This window comes from Rhodnius prolixus, unplaced genomic scaffold (assembly GCF_049639745.1).
Source record: "Rhodnius prolixus isolate KJV_2025 unplaced genomic scaffold, Rpr scaffold_1, whole genome shotgun sequence".
Classification (NCBI taxonomy): domain Eukaryota; kingdom Metazoa; phylum Arthropoda; class Insecta; order Hemiptera; family Reduviidae; genus Rhodnius; species Rhodnius prolixus.
Window position 1 is genome coordinate 24,526,372 of NW_027411581.1, and position 21,404 is coordinate 24,547,775.

General features: G+C 32.7%; 1 protein-coding gene across 2 annotated transcripts; it reads right to left on the reverse strand.

The window, feature by feature from the left end:
• Positions 1-16: 16 nt before the first annotated feature.
• LOC141447650 (uncharacterized) lies at positions 17-7,509 on the reverse strand. 2 transcript variants are annotated; one of them, XR_012454502.1, is made up of 4 exons: positions 6,538-7,508; positions 1,057-2,096; positions 234-312; positions 17-150 (listed from the first exon to the last, which is right to left on the reverse strand). XR_012454502.1 is itself a non-coding variant. In XM_074115389.1 (3 exons), the coding sequence occupies exons 1-2, from the start codon at positions 6,550-6,552 to the stop codon at positions 1,062-1,064; spliced, it is 1,050 nt and encodes a 349-aa protein (XP_073971490.1). In that variant the 5' UTR covers positions 6,553-7,509; the 3' UTR covers positions 184-312; positions 1,057-1,061. The 2 variants fall into 2 exon arrangements, 1 of the variants encoding a protein (XP_073971490.1); XM_074115389.1 differs by lacking the exon at positions 17-150 and having other exon boundaries at positions 184-312; positions 6,538-7,509.
• Between the last annotated feature and the right edge of the window lie 13,895 nt (positions 7,510-21,404).

The window sequence follows — 21,404 nt, forward strand, 5'->3', positions numbered from 1 at the left end:
CTCAGCGTGGGGGCCATTTTACTAACCACTCAGCTAATTTTTTCCCTTATTGTTATTATTATACTCATTAAAGTTATCAAGTGCGTTACATTCTTGCAGCAAATGGCGTTATTTGTTACTCTTTCAGAGAGACTCCGGAATAAAAATAAGCTGAAAACAAATGTTCCTATATAGCAAATTTAATTTTCAGTAGAAACATATACAGTTCATTTATAAATACTCATAAAACTTACATTTTACTTAAATCTAAGACTCTGACTTAGAATTAAAGGTCACATAGAGAAGAATTTGCGATGAAGTCTAAGCTTACATCTGAAACAAAAAATATGTTAATGATTAAAAGAAAGTGTTCATGTTTTTATTTTTAAAGCTAAGGAGTATCATTAAATTCATTATTTCTGTTGTATTTAAAAATCTGGAGGGAACATTCCCTGACTTCCTTATTCTTACATTTCATTTGTACTTTTTCTTAAGGAAAAATTAACTAATATAATTTAAATAATTAGTGAGAGCATTGTTCAGCATTCGGAAAAATACTTGATAATGCTGGTCTTTTCCGGTTAAGTCCTGATGCTTTTTAGTTATAATAGCTACCAGTTTTGAAAAACTAGTTTTACACAGATAGCGGAAGAAATAAAACTGTAGCTTTTTCAGATGATTGGAGATATTCGTTTTTATGAGATATCCAAAACTTTGTTGTAGATGAATTAAGATATGAACTCGTAATTTTTAATAAGTTCGAACATTTTTTTTTTCCTGAACATGAAAAAATTGCAGAAGAAAACTAGACCACTGTGTCGCGTTGGTTTCCAAGCCAACCCCTACAAAATCTAAATCTAATCTAATAATGGGTGCAGGAGTGAAGAAAGAATAAAAAAAGCACGATAAAACAAACATTTGATGATCTGATATGTGATGTGCAGTGCATCTCATATAAAAAAACATATGAAGTAATGTTTTGTGGAGTCTGTAAAATGTTGCGAGTTGAACTTTGGAACAAATTATAATATTTAAATATTTATCAAACTAACTATTAAAAGAAACAAGCTTTCTTACCTGATTTACCAAAGATGAACATGCCGTCTTATAACACCTCTCTTAAAATGAGGTCTTCTATAGTGAATGGTTGGCCTATAGTATACTGTTCTTGTATGAGTTGGGACATCATCCGATGCTATGATGTGACTATGAGTCAGTCCTTTGTGGACTACAGGAGTCTCAGGTAGTGGATGTTGAGGATATGAAGGCACTACAGAAGGGGGTAAATCACCACTGTTATCCAATGTCGGAACTAAATCCTTGTTCAATGTTGGAGGGATGTTATTGAAGTTAGGAACAACTTTGTTTATCGTAGGAACAAAATCTTTATTAAATGCCGTGTTGAATGTTGTGACGGGCGTAAAATTATTAGGCACAACTGGAACAGGCGAAAAACCATTTGGTACTACTGGCACAGGAGAGAAATTATTAGGTATAACTGCAGGTGGCTGAACAGGTACTGCTCGTTGTACATATACTGGATAAGGTTGCGGAACAGCCACAGGCACTGCAACCGGCCGATCCACAGGAACTGGCCTATCTACCGGTACAGGTACAGGTCTATCGACGGGCACAGGCACTGGGCGATCAACAGGTACAGCATGAGGAACAGCTACCGGTACAGGACGGTCTACAGGTACAGCATGAGGAACAGCCACCGGAACAGGTCTGTCAACAGGTACCGCATGAGGGACTGCAACTGGTACATGTTTTACTACAGGTACAGCAACAGGTTTCACAACATGTACTGGGTAAGGTCTATCAACAGGCACTGCTACTGGCACCTTCACCGGCACCGGTACTTGCCGTTCTACTGGTATTGCCAAATGTTGAGGAATAGTTAAGGGTACTTGTCTGGTAAAAGTAGCTGGCACCACTGCAGGACCAGTAGGGTTGAATACTGCGGGTCCAACAAATGTCGCTGGTAAACCTGGTGCATAAAAGCCTCCTTGAAAGTACTGCTGACCAAGATCTTGGTGGCCAATAAGAACTCCCCTTTTACTTTTTTTTGTTTCTATCTTTCTGCAGGCGATTACAGCTATCACACATATCAGGACCTGAAAAACAAAAAAAAAAATCTTAACTTGAGCATTATTTTCAGTAATGAATAGCTTCATAAATTTTACTAAAATTTTTACTCATACAGTCTTAAGGGACAGAATCCCATAATTCTGAGAGGATTTATTTTCTTGTTTGTTCTTTAGAGTTATTATTTAGCAATATTATAAAATTTAGGATACATTAGCATTTGTTTCCTGAAATCTGCAGAATTACTAAGGAAAAGTTAGATACAAATTTTTATCTAACTTTATCTAATTTTATTATTTTAAAATAAGTAACTTATTTTATCCGTAGCAGCAAGCATGGTTTTTGTCTCCATAAACGGTTTAGGACCTTCATTCATTATCAGAAGTAAAATGGTTAAATATTTGTAAGTCATTATCACCTACCAATCTATTTCGCGACCACCGTTTTTCTTCCTTCTTGGGGGTTGTGTCTGCCAAAGTTACAAAATAAAAAATCTTAATTTTTTACTACCAAGGTTTATTTCGAGATTAGATTGAAGTAGGTGTGACAATATTTATAATTTTCGGAGTGTTAATGAATTCTGGGATCGAAAAAAATTAAAATTACATTCCATTTGAGTTGCCCAGAGTTTATTAAAACTTAAGTTATCTAACTTTGGCGTAGGCAAGAAGCTTAATTCAGTTTAATAAACTCCTCCAGACAGTTATTTAACATATATAAATGATTTAGAAATGAACTAAATAAGTAGGGACTCAGCATTTACTCCTACTTTAAGCCCATTTGAAACTCAAACAGAACAGAAAGTTCTTCCTGACGCAGCAGTATCAGTGAATAATGCACAATAGCGTTCAACATTTTTTCAGCTAGTCTGATGAAGTGTAGTGCGAGACGGAAACTTAAGTGAACTCGAAATCTCTACATCAAACGGATTAATAATGATGGATTAAAGTCCAAAACAGGGTGCTAAACATGGGTGCTACGATAGATAAAATCAATGATATCCAGCACTACGTAAACCTATCAATATTATCAACATATTTGTTAACACATCTAGCTTGGTGAGCTAGTAAATAAACGTATATCTGTTTACACAATCGAAAGCTGAGGATGAATTCACGAAAAAAGTGATTTCTCTTTTTACAGTCTTAGTCTAAATTAAATTTAATAAAACCCAGAAGACTGAAGATATTATCAAACGCACAGATCTGTGGAAATATTCTGCGCTGAATTTGAGCGACACCATATTAAGTTGTGAAGGAGCAGAAACCACTGTAATAATGTTTTAACCAACAAACTCAAAAAAGAGTGGTAAATATCTGTGTATTTTGTTATTTTCATAATTTAACATATTGTTTTAGAGTTTTAGAGTTTAGAGAAAACAATATACTACCAAAATTATATTATTGCTAGTTCCTTCTTGCATTTTAATTATTTATAATTGAAAACATCAAAGTGAAAATGAAATCCTTATTAAGTAGATTTGCTTTCAAATATTTTTATGCATAACATTATAAATAATAATTTCACTTCTAAACACGTTCGGCCCAGTAGCACTCCTTGATACTTTTACATCCTTATGCACTCGCTCAAAAATTTGCAAGAAACAATTCTCTCTACATATTTGAGGATTCTTAATAATTGAGGACAACAGTAACTTCTGTCGAGGCTCACAATCCAAATTTGTTTAATCTTTTCTTACTTTCCCTTTACTTAATACTTAACTTTAAACAGAGTTAACTCTGAATACTTAATTTAATAATTATTAATACTGAGTACTTATCTCTCTAAATACTTAATTCTCTCTTTCTCAATACTTATCTCTCTCTGTAGATGAAGTACTGTGGTAGTGTCAAATTTTCGATATTCAGTTATCCCGAAATACATTTTTGAAGTCCTTTAAGTTAGTTAAAAACATTGTGGATATTTTGGATTATGGATAACTTTGTGGAGAAAACGGAGCCTCCAATATACCGAGGACTCACTCTAAGTAAGTAAGCTTTTTTTGTTTTCTCGGGCTTGAGGGGGGCATTTTACCTTCCTAGGGTACTTACTAGTAAGCCTTCGTGAATATCGAGCAGTGGAGAAGCATGTACTCGTAGATAACTTTTGTTAAGTCTTTGGAGTGAGGTCACCCCAATCTGACGGCTTCTCTTTTATACTGGAGTTTCCAAGAGAGCCACGAAATGAGAGGGATATGTTCTCCCTGAGGGATTTGGGTGAGAGTCCCCAGTCAGTAGTTATCGCTATCTGCCCACTCCCCGATTCCTGGATTTATCTGGAGTGTTTTGTTGATTACCTCCTTGGATCGCTTTTAACCTTTATTATTTTAGGGATAATTATAGTATCTATGTTTAGGGCTTTGTGGGGAAGATTGCTAGGGACAGCAGGGGGACAATTTCAAACTGTTGGCTGATCTCTCTTCCAAGAGCATTCCTGGAAAGCTTGGATCCTTATTGATCTGAGAGAGCACTCCAACGCACATGAGAAAAAGAATTATTCTGTTTTCCACAAATTACTTAAGCTCATCTCAAATTGATTAAATTCAATTATCGTCGTATTGTTTGCATGACGATGTCTGAAACTTAATTTCATAACAACCAACATTTCTTTTAAAACACCATGATGGTATTTTTGTAATACTCCAAAACTATTTTGAGTTTATTAAGTTCATTTCGATTTCTTAGAAATATTTATTAAAAAAATGATAAGTTTTTGGTAAAAATAAGAAGTAAAAAAAAAAGTATTTTTATTAACAGGGCGACTTAACATCCATATCCTCCGATGAATGATCTATTGCCTGCCATTCAAGGCAATGTTTTTTCCATTAAAGAGAAAATACTGTACATTATTCCTCTTTTTAGTATTAATTTCTTTATTTTTCCAAAAAGTATTAACATAATTTTAGCTATCGAAAAACTTGTATTAGTTAAGTAGTGCTGTTACAAACAAAAAGTACTGTAATAATGCATCCATAAAAACAGCCATTATACCAATCTATGAATTCAATCAAATTATTTTAATTTATTTATTTTAAAAGTTAAAACAGTGCTAGATACACAATTAGAAACGATGACAACAAATAACTCTACTACACACTCACTAACAGAGAGCAGAAATTCTCAAGCGGTAACATCCCTAAGTAATGTCTAGGATTTACTACTCCCTTCAAATGAACAAAAAACGCGAGGTCACAGGTATTTTAATCGCCTAAGAGGATGTTCTGGAATGCGATGAGATAATAAATGGCGGACAAGAGGATTGGAATGGAAAGTTCTGATGAAGGTTTTTATAGCGAGTTCGAGCGACCTAACTCACAAACGGAATTTCTAAGTTTGTGTGGTTGGTTAGATTTGAAACATAAAATGGAGCTTTAACGATGGTGCGGATAATTTTCGATTGATGAGATTTATTTCTTTGAAGAATGGAGCGTTTCGTTGAACCCCAGTGTTCAATACCGTACTTCCTGGTAAATTTTAGTATAGAAGTGTATGTCAGCCGTTGGTTATTGAGTGAAATTAGATCACTGGTCGTCTTGAAGTCCCTTAATTCCTTATTAATATAACATTTTCTTTTATAGTAAAAAAAAAAATTAAATTAATAATTTTTTGTATAGTTTGTCTACAGAAAGGCTTAATAATTTAAGAATGTATAAAAAGCATGAAATAGTAAAGAAAATGCCTAATTTTGATTTTGAACTTTTGATTTTGAATTTTCACTGGGAACCCGTGTTTTGGATTCTCTGAGCCTGAAAACTGTGGCTATCTTTTTCAGTCTATCTGTACGTGAGTGTAGGGCGAAGTTAACTCCAAAAGCAAAAGTCGCAAGAGAGTTAAATTCTATTTCGTTTAGAGCTCCTAGGGGCCAAACTATAAAGTTATTCAAAATTTATCAACCAGAAGAACTACTTCACTCAAAATTGATTCTTTTTTTTCTGGAAACAGCAATAATCTTGAAATTTATACTCTTGTATCATATAAATCTATATAATGTTTACTCGGAAAATTTTTCTAATATAATTCTAATAAAAGTAGTTTTAGGTAATAGTAGGGAGGGTTTCCTTTAAAACGCATTTTTCTATTTTTAGACATTCAAAGTATATCAATAAGAATTGCACTTGAGTTTGGGATTCCTATTTGACGAAAATTGGTTATTTGGAATAACAAGTTTTCATTATCGACCTTATTCTCCGCTCTTATGGTTTTCGTTTTCTTAGAGTTTTGTTTTTGTTTTTTCTTTTTTTAAACAAAGTTTAAAAAAAAAGTTTAATTTTTTTAAGAATCGATTAAAAGTCTAGATACTGCATTTTATGCAATCAGATGTTGAGGGGCTTTTTGACAATTTAATTTAGCTTCTTTAATGATTAGATATAATACTATCGTAATGAATATAATTAGAACAGTTCTTACAAGTAATATGCAAATAAATATACTGTACAAAACATGCAAAATAGTGGAACTAGATCCGACTCACCGCTATAGTCTTCATATTGTTACCAATTCGTTGACAATATTGGACACTCACTATAGGCGGGGTTGCAGAGAAATTACTAATATATATGTATTTCAACTCCCCCACAACGTTCCTCCTTGCCTTAAGCAACTACTCACTGAATATGCATACTTCTTTTTTATAATTATATAATTTACCTACGTATTCCATGAACAGAATAGTAATTACTGCCATTATAACAAAGTTTAAATGATAACATCTTGTTAATTGAAATATAAAAGAATTTTGATTAGTTTTATTCGTTCACAAATGGAGTGGAACCTCTTATCGTTTGGTGTTTTACACCTTGCTTTGAATGTTCTATCTTCCCCGAGCCCTGCTCTGATATTCTCCTATTTAATTAAGGAGGGCTTCACAAATAACCGAGATCGCATTGGAATCCATTATGCGCTAGCCAATGAGCTAATCCCTTTCCTGTGGATTGTAGTGGATTGATACTAAAGAGAATAGAGTCTGTCACACTTGGCCTCTATGACTGCCCTTGTATGTGAGGTAGTGAGAGAAGGTCATCGTGATTAGTCTCATTTGCCAGAGGGACACAATACACCCATCAACCACTTCTGCAATGTCGTCACAGTATTTAGGTAGCAAGGCAGTACAATCAACAGCGACGGCACATTAGAACAGTGCCTGTCCACCCTCTCTCCTAAAAACGAAATATCTAATTGGAACATATTGCAATTTTTCGTTTTCGATTTACGAGAATAAGTTCTTTTTCAATAAAAAAAATTGTCTGTCTCAGTAACCTTAAAAACGGATATTATGAACGGAAAACTCCAAATAGTAAATAGGCAGGATTACAATATCTTCTCTTACTTAGTAGAGAAAGAGAAAGTAAAAGCCTACAAACAAGAATCTCTTCTTCGAGAACTCTCAGGCACCATATTGGGACCAAGTATAACTTCGTTTCTGTCACTGCACGTTATTGATTCCCCAGAAACAACTTCGTAACCAATTAGAACCTGAATCTTTTTGAATATCCCAGGTAGCTCCAAACTCATTTTAGCATTGGAAAATAAATGGCTAACAGCTGATTACTTCTATGCACTAATGTACAAGTACCACATCATTTTTTAGAAGAATATATAATCAATTATGGTATTTTCAAAAAATGAATGAAAAAAATGTTTTCCCACAAATTTACTATTTGAGTCCATAAGAAATCTTCACAGTTGATGGATCAGTAGAGGTCCGAAATGTCTGAGCAAAAAATAAGCTATTTTTTGGAGGGACCGGCCTTTTCCAACAAACCTATATCGACTTTTGTTAGTTCATCGAAAGGAAGTGTGCGTTAGAAAAAGTGGTCCGAATCGGACACAAGAGGTACCTACTCAGGTGGTAATCAAAAACGTTGTACACCTGTCCAGAAATCTTTTCAGGAATCTCAAAACAATTTCTTGCGACAACTCAATTTCCAAAATCCCTCCTTATCTCAATATTTCCTTCTTCAAGAAGAGTGAAAAAGTAAAAGTTTTAGAGCTTATTTAGGGCCAAAATAGAATCGTTTTAAAATATGTATGAAATACTTTCTCTTCAACTTTAATATTTAAACACACATTTATATCTATAGTTTTAAATACGAACGTACATTATTCAATGATTCGTGAGCTTCATAATAATTAATATTATTAGGAGAGAAATCCAACATGATGTACTTATTTGGAAATATGTGTCTCGCCTATTCACTTGTCAAAGTCATCTAATAGAGCAAGGACGGAATTGATTGATACAAGCAATGGATTTGATACTGATATCGTATCACCGAGGATGTAATTATAAAAAAAAAGTACAATTGTCCTTCATATTAAAAAAAAACAACAAACAAACATCAATTTAATCTCTTGAAAGCGTCACTCATTATTTTTTGAACGCCGAATATTAATTTAATCAAAAAGAAAGTTTTGTAGCGGAGATATCCTGCTTATGAAAATTGAGACCGCAAAAAAAGAGATTTCTTGACCAAATCGGTCTGGCTCCGAACAGTGTTCTCTCTTAATCGGGCAATGAATAAAAGAAGCTCTTACAGATTCAAACATGAGATGTCCGTCTGAAAGTATTTTGTAATGCAAAAAGTACCGAGTTAATCCCTTCCCAAAATTACAACATTGATTGGTATTTAGTAAAATCAGCTCTCAATTAATTTGGTAACTAATAACCAGATTCTAATGGGATTCTTTGCAAAAATTCTTTTTACCTCGTTTGTTCGAAAAAGTGACGTCCTCTTAAAAATGTGAATATGAATTAGTAAGGGCTAACTTAATATGTTGGGAAAGAAAAATGGTCTTATATCTTCTTTGGAAATCTGCGGCTGTACTATTGTAACATTAATAAAATTGTCTTGGACACTAATGACAATAGCAGTCAATTAAAACAAAAACTTGATTCTTAACAGAGACACAATAAAGCAGTTCTTTAGTTTAGAGTTTATTCATCTGACAATAAATGTTAAATGCAGTTTACTCAAATTATAGAAAGCCAACGTATATTATTGAGAAATAATTTTATTACCCATTAATATAGTACTAATCTGCATTTGTCAGACATTTAGTTTTAAAAGTAGGACATTCCCAGTGAATACATGTTAAAATGCTTAAAAGAAAGATAGATATCATTTGGTAGTCTGAGCTTTTTTCACCTCACCATTCAAAAGTTATTAGTTGATTTAAAAAAGATTTCTTCCCTTTTTGAAAAATACCATATCGTTTCTATAATTTGAACCTATCAGAGAACTATAATATTTTTTTTTATTTTTAATTTATTTTGTAATTAACATTCTCTATACATATGTATACAATGAGTAAATATCAATTACAAAATCTGATGTCCTGCTCATAAAGGGAAGGGGCACGAATTGCCCATATTGCAACCAATACTTTTGGAAGCAAAACCCTCACAAAATCTAGGTTTTTTTTTTACTTATACTTTTTTAACAACTATTGAGAGCTAATCCGCGTTAAAGACGGTAACCAGACAAAGTTGAAGACTTGCCATTAAGTTTGGAAGAGAAAGGATTCAAATCTTCTATACTAAGAACTTGTGCTGTCTTTAAACACAAGCTCTTTTTCGATTAAAACGCAGAAGCCAAAATAAAATTTATGCGTTATAGATTAGTAAAATAGGGATTGGCCACAAGAGATCAGCTCAAATTGATGACGCCCTTTCTACAAAAGCACATCAATTTCCTTAGGGACACGTTTAGGGTAATAGGCTTGATCTAATCCATTATTTTGGTTTGTTCAGATTTTCAAAATAGTCTACTTTTCATCGCAAGTAAAATTTGTTTGATGTAACGAAGATCATCTGAAATAAAGGAGAACCAAATAAGGAACCCATTGCCCCATACTGCTTGTTTTGTGCCAATTTTGAATGCTATTCAATGGGTTGTTACCATCATTAAAATTTGGCTGTTGGTTCATTCAACTTTTTTTTTGTAATCAAATTGGGAGTAAATTAATTTTTAGAATACAGAACTAAAGTGTTTACCTAGCGCGGAGCCTGTGCACTGTTCACTGTAACCTGAAGATAGCCCTTACTGCATAAAACTTCCAGAAATCGTGCGAATAAATTGCAATATATCAATATACGAATATAGAATATACTTTTGCTGAGGGCTATCAATTTTGAACCGACTTTTTTAAAGTAGTTATTTAATCTGAATATATTTACTAAGAATCGAGGAAAGTGATCTAACTTTTTACGGCGATATCTGAAATAATTAATTAATTGCTAACTTTATCCTACAAGAACCAAGTATATTGGGTATTTTTTCTGGATAATTTTTTTCATTTTATCGATTGATTTTGGGAGTGCATTTATCAAAAAAATTGATTTCCCATTGTTGTTACAATTACACAGAATTTAAAAAGGCCTTAGTCTGGCAGGATGATACACAAATCTGTCGGTAACTTTAAAAAAGCAGCTGACTACTACAAACTCTCAACAATTTTATACTAATTTTATCTTCCCTCATATTTTATATTTCAAAATTATGTATTAAAATATCAATTTCTAGGCATTTTCAATAAAACAAAGAATTCTGCTTCTTTTCAACTAGTTACTAATTGATAAATGAATGAATACTTTAATTTTTAATTATTTAGATTTATTAATACAAAACTTGCCGAAAAGAATAAGTTCAATTTAATAATAAAGCTTGATAATTGAATTCTATTCACGATTGCTTATAAATGCGAATTCATTTATTTTCTATAAAATTGTATTGGATTTGTATTTTATGTAAAAATCATTTAATGTCGCCATTAATTGTAAACTTATTCGAGATTTCCGGGCTAGTGTTAACACAATACAAAAATACCAATGGCACTTTCACCTTTGGTTAGTTGTTAGTAAGTTCACGACTCGGCGTTACCACATCTGTGATATGTAGGGCTCACGTCCAAGCTGGAGACAACTGCTCTCCATTGAGCTGTTACAATTACTTAAACAAGTTACGGTCATCCGGCATCTTATTACAACATTGGGATATTAACGGCAATAATTTATTAATTTACCAATGTCAGAAGTGCATTCCTTGAAATTGGAAATGTCAGCATTTTTTCTTACCTTTTAAGCTAAATGTAAAAATTACTTCATCAACTTAAGTATCTGAAAATTGCTGAGAAATATTTCAGACAAGGTTGTGTAAAAATATAACAATGTTTTTCTTTCAAATTTTTATTTTATTTTAAACCAATGGTAAATAACGCACTTAAGTGCGAAGGTTTGTTTCCCAATAGGAGATATGGATTAGTAGAAGATTAGAACTCTTGGCGACCATGCGGTAATCTCTATGTAAAGAACAATTAATACTAACTTCTAATTAATTTTCTACTTCTAGAATTTTTAAACAATGAATTTAATTTTGAATAGTTGTGGCTATCATCATTCCACCAAAACCCTAATCTTCTGCACGTTGGTTTATAACAATTTTTTATTTTGATCTGTCATAGGACATTTTATTATTTTCGAAAACGCAAATAATTATAAAGAAGGAATTAGATCAAGTCCAAGTGCGTAATGTTCTTAATTATTATTGCTTTTTAAAAAAAAAATTATTTGGGCAATCTGTTATTCAAACAGATAGGCTTTGGTTTACTGAATAGAAAGTAAAATATGGAATATTTTTATATAATTTTCATTAAGTATCACATTTAGTGACAAGGTTTTTTTTCTATTTAGTTATCTGAATAAAATATCTTATACTTTTCACGAATACCGTTTTGTTAAACCAATAAAGTCTCACTTTAGGCTTGCTTTTGGCATTCGCAAAGCCCGAGGAAAAACTAAAAAATAACTAAATAAAAATTCAATAATGAGTTATAGAAAAAAAATAATAATCTTTAATGGTGGCATGCCAACCTAGATAAGAAACTGAACTAACCCTATAAGTCAGAAGAATGCCCTGTCACTCCATTTTTGTCAAATTACATCACCAAGATACCTCTGGCACATAACAAAGTAACTGCGTGTAAAATTTCAGGAAGTCATCATTTACTATGTAAATCTTTGTATTCTGGATATCAGTTTTTTCAGTTTAATATTTCCTTGATATTGAAGATTGATTGAGTAATATTGAAGTAATGTTACTCGTGAAGTTTCCATTAACACTGTATGATGAATGAAGTACAAAGTCTTGTAAGAAGCTAGTTTCCACTCTTGCATGGACTCGAAAATGATAAATACCTTTTTAAGAAGTAGAGCTATACAAGCAACCTCTTTAGACAATTAGTAAAATTCAAATTTCGTGGCTTAGAAATTATGGTAGTATTTTTCCTTTTTATTATTTTTTTTTTCAAAGTTGGTAACTTAAAATTATACTAAAAGTGTGAGAGTTTACCATAAAGTAAAATGAATAAAGTAAGAACTAGTTATGTTTTTGAGATCGTGACGACCAGTGTCTCATTCAGAGCGCTGCAAAGAGTTTGTTCCAGTCGTTAAGGTCAGTTAAGGGGGAGAGACTTTAGACCTGCCACTTCAAGAGAAAAGATTGAGAATTTGCTGTCGAAGTAAATTAACAAGCAAAGTTGCCACACTCTTCAATACAAATTAGAAGAATCAAGATCAAAATTGGACTATCTTTTATGACATTTTATATTGCACACAGAGAAAAGATTTATCTTCCACATTTTCCGAATTCGGAATGGTTTCAAGAACCATTGTTCCATTACTTCTTCTTTTTCTATTATTATCAATAAATTAAATAATCAGCACTGAGAAATAAAGTACCAATACACCAGTTACAAGTCACTTTGTACCAGTCCTTTACACAACTTCATACATAAACGCTGAAAACCTCCCACCATCTTATTGCTAACAAGTTTCTATTATTTTCCTGTGGCCTTCTGATTCTGTTAATTTCTCTTCCAACAGTATTTTAAGGACCTCAGTCTTCGAAATTGTGTCTTCACTGCCTGCTCAACTCAGTCTGGCAGCTTTCCCTCATTTGCTATTTCGGCTTCTTGAAAAAGTTGTATTAATACCTAGTAAGTTGTTCATCTCCATCTCCCTACTCTCTTTTAAGAGGCCATATATACGTCGCAGAATTCTATCAATTTAAAGTCTCTTTTCGTCGACCCAACAACTTTCTTTTCGGTAACGCATGTTTTTGAAATATCACATAAATACGGGGCAGCTTGGGAGTTTGCTCCTCTGCTCTTGAGCTAATCCAATTTCAACTCTTGTTTGCTTAGATTAGCCTCTTATTAATTTCTTGGGTTTGCTTTTTTTTTTATGTCCATTCCCAAATAAATGAAGGCATATACCTGTTCTATTTGTTAACCGCGCAGAGCTCCCCACACATTAAATACTCGTACACGTATCATTGGTTTGAAATTTTACTTTCTCGGTTGCCTTAATCAGCCCAAGGAAACCTTGACCTTCCATTTCGACTGTTGAGGGAGTATTTTAGCCCTTAGCTGGATAATTAAATTGTAGAATACTTTTTTTTTTTCTAGAACCCTTCAATTGCATTCAAATCGACAGATCTCCCAAGTAGTCTTCTGCATTGTGTTGCTACCATGAAAACAGATTTTTTTTTTCTACTATGGAAAACGTATCGTCACGACAATTACGCAAATGAATTCTGTCTGCAAAATAAATACTTTCTAATTTTGTCCGACATTAAAAAAACATAAAAAGCATTCAAAGGGATGTAGTACAAATCTTTGCATTTATGGAAAATTTGCCCTTGGTACCAACTTAATGTAGTACTTGAAACCCCTTTTCTCTATCAGTAAAGCAATATGATGATAATGTTATGCTATTATACTAAAATTATTAATTTTTTTTTATTTTTATTTTGTTAATTTACGCATGTTGAACTGCTTAGGGAATATGATTTTTTTAATCGCAGATGATGCTGCATTTAAATAATAATACGAATACAAAACTTTTAAAATATTTTAAAGAAGAAAGAAGTTTATATAGGAAGTATGAAGACCCACAGTATATAAGTTGACATAGAGACGTAAGGACTTGTCTGTAGAGATTTCTACCTATATCACTTTCATTAGCTTTCTCAGTAACATAATTTAAAACTAACATAATTCCTCCTCACTCCTATCCTGTAGCATTTGTTTCAAATACCTCAGTAGGTAAGTGATCGCTAATTAAAAATAGAAGTGATGTAATAGTTTTTTTCTTGAAATTTAAAACGTGTCAACAATTGAAGTCATTGACATCCGAGCCTTTTTCAGAGATTCTTCAATGTTTTCCGTTACAGATAACACAGACTAACTCCAAACAAACAGTTGTAAGAGGCTTATAGGAAAAGGAATTTTTAAAGACTTGATTTGTAATAGGTTTTAAGAAAAAAGAAGGGAAAAAATCTAATTAGATGGGGCTCAGAGATAGAAAGTCCGCCAACTCGTGAAGTGATTTGGTAAATTGTATTTCAATGGAAATGAATTTGAATCCCAAATAATATAGAATAAACATGACGTTGAAGAGGATCTAAGAAGTTCAATGCTGGTTAATATCCAAACCGTGTTTTCAATAATGAACGATTCGGAATGTAACTTTTATGAAGAAATACCCAAATTTCTTCCACACAGCTATCTGAACAATAATCTTAGCCTAATAGTCTAAGAAGATGTCATGTGATACCACAGTTTCAACCAGGAATATGAGAAAGGTCCATGAAAGACACAGTAACTTCCTAAACCTTTAACCCTGATTAAACTTGTTAATCAGACCTCTCCTAAGGAAGACTGTATTCATCGTTACATTTTGAAGAAGTTTTTACACATATGTAAAAGAAGGAATTTATCAATATATGTGTATGTTATATGTAAACTCGTATGTTACATTAATTTATTGTGGTCATGACATTGAAATATTATATTATCGAAATTACCATAAGTTTCTGCATACGAGGTGTGGCTATTAAATAACGAGGCTATTGCTATAAAACATTTTATTTTAAACGTAAACATATTTAGTTATTATCACCTTCAATATACACCCCTCCCCTATCACTACAACGCTCCATGCGAATTTACCATTGTTCGAAACATTGCTGGAAGTCTTTTTCTGTGAGCTTCTGCATGACGCGTGCCGCTTTTTCTTTCACAGCTTCAACGGATTGAAATCATGTTCCTTTTAATGCAGATTTGACTTTGGAGAACAGATAAAAGTCACATGGGGCCAGGTCAGGCGAATAAGGAGGATGGCCTAAAACTGGGATGTTGTACTTGGCTAGAAACGTCTTGATAGACAATGCAGTGTGAGCCGGCGCGTTGTCTTGATGGAGAACCCGTGACTTGTTCTTCCACAAATCGGGTCGTTTTTTCCTTACTCTTTCACGGAGTTGAGCCAGCACCTCACGGAAGTAATGTTGATTAATTATAAACGATATTTTCATCCGTTTTGGACGTGAAAGGGCGACCCGGGCGGTCATTATCTCCGACGTATTTCGGCCATCTTGGAAATGCTTGAACCACTCAAAAACTTGCGCACGGGATAAACATTCATCGCCATAAATTCTTTTAATAAAAGATTAGTTTCAGTAGCGGTTTTACTCAGTTTCATGTGAAATTTCACGACAATTCGTTGCTCTACTACATGTGTAGTATCATGTTTTCGGCAAAACGAAACTAACACCTCTTACACAAACGACGGTTCTGGCCAGACAGATTTCTCTACAAACACGTGAGACGCTGCAATCGAAAGAGAAGGCTTTACGCTGCACAGCTGTCGGTCGGTAGGATTTGGCGCATGCATAGTTCTTCTGTAGCAGCATCTGTCTCTTTATTTAATAGCCACACCTCGTGCAGCCTTTGAAAGGTTGTCTGTACCAACAGGTCCATTACTTTAAAAAATTTGAAATAATATAAAAACGAAGGACATGAGAACAAAAGGTAGCTTACGATTTCGGAATAATTACTGCATTCTTATAAACGCTTTGGGAATACCAAAAATTATCCAAAGTGGTTAACCTACTGGTAATCTGCTTCTTTTTAATGAATTGGGTTTTATTTTTTGACAGACTTCCTTGAAGGAATTTATCAAAGTTTTCCTTTTCTTCTGATTTCATCCTTTTATAATCTCAAAATGTAAAAAGACTTTACCCATAAATTTGTTGTAAAACATGATTTAGAAAAAAATGCTTCTTAATAAAATATTTTCTAGGTTTACCGTTATAATTTTGAGGATAAAAAGATATAGCAAAGATGTAGCTAATACTTTTTATGATGATTATAATATAAATATACATATTCATTTTTATCAATTTTAAGTGTTTAATCCAGATATTGTTTTGGAAGGGTTGCTTTACGTCAAGAAATTAGATCAATCATTCTAGAATCCAAATTCTGTGATTGCCTAAAGGAAAAAGAATTGAAAATCATGTTATTCATTCAAAGACAAGAAAAGATGGAAGATGAAAGATGAAAATGTATATACATAATATATTAACGATAAATTTCAAACTATTTGAACAACTGATGTAATTAGAAAGAGATGATTGGTCGGACGTTTAGTGAAATTAGTTGTTTTTCAATGGAGTATATACATTAGCGAGAACAACTCTTTCTATAAATGTCTATGAGTCGGTGTGTTGAAAGCATAAATTAAACCTTTCGAGACAGCTACTTCTACATACTTATTTTTTTTCATTTTTTTTTTTTTTTTTTTGCTTCTATCTAAAATGCGTTTCATTTCACAAATATCTTTTATACCTTGGAAATTATATTTCCTTTTTTTAATAAAGTTACAACCAATTAAGTGATTTATCAATTGGAGGCATTTGCTGGTCGCAAAATAGTAGTTTCTAGATCGAGAACTTTGTTCAAGAATAGAGAAAAGGTATCCTATCATGTCTAACTCTTGTGAATTAGCATTACAGAAAGCTGATTGTAGAAAACTATAAATAGAGGCTTAAAAAAAATGATTGCAATTTATATACATTTATAATACATGGATAAGTATATTTATTTGTAAGAATAAAATATTTTTTCTCCAGTTTTTAAGATTCGTAGTGTATTTAAACCATAATTCAGTCTAAACTTATGCCTCATCTACACTGTTATTTTCATCAATTTAACATTTTTCACAATATAAAGTTAATTTAAAACATGTTTTTAGTAACACTTAAATCTTTCTTGACAGTTGTAGCAAGCTGCTTTACTTACCGAACCTTTATCAATATAAAGGTCTTTACTTGTTTGCGAGTTAATTGAATTTTATTTCAAGGCACCTTTGGGCCGGAATTTTTAGAGCACTAAGGATCTTTTGACAGAAAAAGTGCCTGCTGGTTAGTGCGCTATATTCAAACTAGAGATGAGTGCTTCACTTCCAGAAATTCTTGGGTTATCCTCCTCGTTAACTTGAAGAACTCACAGAAACTCACAGACTGTTTTGAGACCAATATTTCTCTCCAATTCTTTCATAGTATCTCGAGTTTCCTCTTTTTTTTTCTCTCTTAGTTTCGAACTTTCAAAAGGTTTTAAATCATCTGTGTGCTTGTGATTTAAAATTTATTTTCTTGGACTAGTTTTTGGAGCAGCAGTTTCTTATTTAATTTACTCATTGATTCTTTATAACTATTGTTATTTGTGAAATACAAGTTTACTCTCCCGATTTTTGTTTCTCTCCATGTAAAGAGAGCTTAGCACCATTCATATCATCGTAAGGAAGTCTATTATTATGCATTCTAACATATTAAAGATTTCTGTGTCAGACTTATTGTTGGCAGGATTGTTCCAGAAATCTTCTTAAGTTTGTAGATTGCTTGAGCAATTAAAAAAGAATTGTGATTTATTTCCAGTACCCGTTCGCCAAATATTACTTCAGCGTCAATTTTTCTTTTTAAATAATTGCAGAATCGTTTATATATAGCATTAAAGGAAATGAATGCGAAACTATATGGCGCCTATTTAAGATCTATTCATTAAGTTCCGTTTGACCACCATATTATCTGGATTAACTGGATTAAATTGATCTTTAGAAGCCAATTCTAGCATATTAAGTTATTTTCCTCCAGCAACGCTCCTACTTATTTTTTTTTATTCACATTAAACTTCAAGAGTGGTTTAAAAATAAAAATTGAGCTTTATATAAGTTTTTGTTTTTTTGTTCAGCAGATGCCATAAAAATAGCTCAATACATTTCTTTTTGGTAAAACGAGCATATAAAAGTATGATCAATGACTCACATGTCTCTTCAAGCAATTCGAAGAGAGAGGTGGGAAATAGGCAACAGACATGCAGTAATAGAACTGTAGAGAATATTTTTAAGAATGATATTGTGTTGAACAGAGGCTGTTCTGTACTTTCCTCACCTTCGTTATTTCAAGAGAATGCAGTCTGCAGCCGCATTACTTGTATATAGTCCATAATTCCAATTACGGACCAATGAAACATTTATCTGCCAATTACAGAAATCAGTACATTACTGTCTTTCTTTCTTATTTTTATTTTTATTTTTTGTTAAATTTAATTGAAATGAATGTTACGTTCACGTAGAAAAACGTTCACATTATTTGGGTTGTGCTTAAGTCAATTTAATTCTGTTTAGTACCATTATAAATAGCTATTAGGCATCTTAACATATCTGCTTGTAAACTAGCACTTGCTCCCACCCTCTTTCACTTTAGTGTTACCACCCAAATTGTATTTGTACTCTTGTCCTAAGAATTTCTGAAGCTTTTCTGGAATCAAATTGATCCTAGAAACAAAATAAAAACAGCAAGTTTTACTTGCGATATGTAACGTTATTTTTGGGATTATTGTTATAATATTTCATTAAAAAAATGAAATGTTAATAACATTAGTCATCAGCTCACTTATTTTTCATAACTGGTAAAGTTTAATAAAAAGATTATTATTTTTCTTCATTACGGTTGTTCATTCCTCTCTCCTCCATCTCTGGTGTCATTCTAACAGTATATCCGTAAATTGTATTACGGAATTGGGTTTATAACGTTATGTTTAATCTTGCTAAATTTACTACATTGGGTAGACGAATTTCCAGCCTCTATTTGTTCCAAACAGCAGCTCCTATAGGATGCGAGGATTCAATTTAAAATAACGATTTTTTTTTAGAGTAATCTGTGAAAAAACCAGCAAGAAGTAACTACATTATCTTTTGATAATTTTAACTTTAAAAAATATATATATCTCATTTAAAAATGTGGATTTGAAATTGGCAGATTCCACCATGTAAGACAAATAAAAATATCTGCCAGTTGGAAAAGGAATGTAAAATTACAAATAAAAAAAGATGCAGGAATAGAATGTTATAATAAAAATTCATGGTTATGAACTGAAAGTAGAATAGATAAAACTTCAGAGCTTACGCTGTTAACTAATATATTTTTTAAATTGTTAGATCTAAATTTGGTGTGTCTTCTGTAATGACTGACTAGGTACTCAGACAGTTAGAGTACCTGAACAGTTAGGACAGAAAACACACTAACTTTGGATGTAACAATGTAAAAAATATAATTTTTAATAGCAAAAGCCCTGAAGATGACCTAGTCCCTTGGTCAAAAGCTTGGCAAAAATAAACAAATTACGGCTGAAATTGGCAATATTCTTTCTTCCTTTTGGTTAAAGAAGTATTTAAGAAAAATGAACAGGTTTCATGGGGAACAGAATGAAAATGATAGGAAAGAAGATTTTAAAATTTATGCAACGCTCTTCATAACGATTTAGAAAGCAGAAAGGATCATGCCTCAAATTTATAAAAACAGTAAATGAAAAATACTCGTTGATAGAAAGAACTAATCGGAAGGTGAATAATCTAAGTAAAGTATTCGCCCAATTTTTCTGGCGGGGCTCAAGTCCAACCCCTAAAGTAGGTGTCATGGAAGGAGGGCGGAAGCTAATACATTACTATTTACATTTACCAATTAAATAAGAAGTAGCTATAGGCTGGACTCCCATTTATTAATCCGGACTTATAACCACCACACGTTATCCACCCCAAATAATGGAATGGAAGGCGTGCTTCGGCAACTTGCTGGAATCTGAAGCAGAGAAAAGAAAATAGAGAAATATTAACTACGGTTGACGAAAATGGAAACAACAGTTGAAGAGGGTGATCAAGAATGGAACTAGTTTTCTCAATATCTGAAATAACAATAGATAAATTAGCAGTCCATGACGGAATTACTCCATAAATTATGAAATATATGGGTGTAGATAGAGACAAAGATGTTTGCTACACCTACCCAGTGGAATATGGAGACAAAAAGAAAATAGAGAAATACTCCGAGAGTGCCAGTCTTTATAGTTTATCTTTCTTTGTAAAAAGTTGTAGTTTCAGTTTGTATATAAAATAAAGACAATAATAATAATAATAATAATAATAATAAAGGAGATAGAGTTCCGCTCTGAAGAGGTCGATTAGGTTGCCTGACCTAGCCAACCTGGACGACTGGAGGCGTTACTATTTTTAGTTCCTCTCCAGAAATAGAACTCAACGGGCCACAACCAACAGTTAGATTTTTACCTCAGCCTCCCTATTTTATTAAGACGTCCCCTTACATAGATCAACACCCTAATCTTTTCGGAGTTCAAAAAAAAATATATATAGTATATAGAAACCTTTATTACAAATTTTGTCTTTTATCACTTCGAGACTGGAGAAGATCTGATGAGATTTTATTTAGAATGGGATAAATATATTATGTGGCAATCTTACAAATGTGAAGAAAATTCAAATATTAAAATCCGCTTAATTCGAGTTGGTGTATGTCTATTTCTAGAGTATTATGGTCAACATAACTCAAAACGAAATATTATCAGTTTTAGTAAGTTCAGATTCTACAATATTTGGTCCAGAAGCTATGATGAGATCTAGAAAAAGTGCCATATTATTGAATCGATAATTCAGTTGTTTGTTTTTTCGTAAATGGTAAAAGGCTCCAACAATATTTTTGAAAACTTGCTACACTTATTGCGTTTCTCAGTTAGTTTACTTCCCATTTATAAGGGAAGGGATTAGCTATGAGGTTAGCATACTGGACTCCCACGCGGAGGTCCCGGGTTCGAATCCAGCAGCTGACCCTTAGATTTTCTCTTCCTAGGAGCTTCTTACAGCTCACTGTCCGGTGATGGACAGTGTTGTCTGTAACGAGAGAACACTGTCCGGAGGCCGGCAGTGCACTGGAAAAAGCTCCGGGCGCTAATGACCTCAGCTGTTGATGCGCCAAAAAAAAAAAAAAAAAAATAATAATAATAATAATAATAATAATAATAATAATACTCCGCGAGGGAGAATTATTCTGTAATAAAACCAATCTTCATCTTCAAGAAAGGAGACAATCGGGAACGCAGATTTTTAGAGAGATATGATTCAGGAAAGAGGTTAACTTCAAACATAGGAGG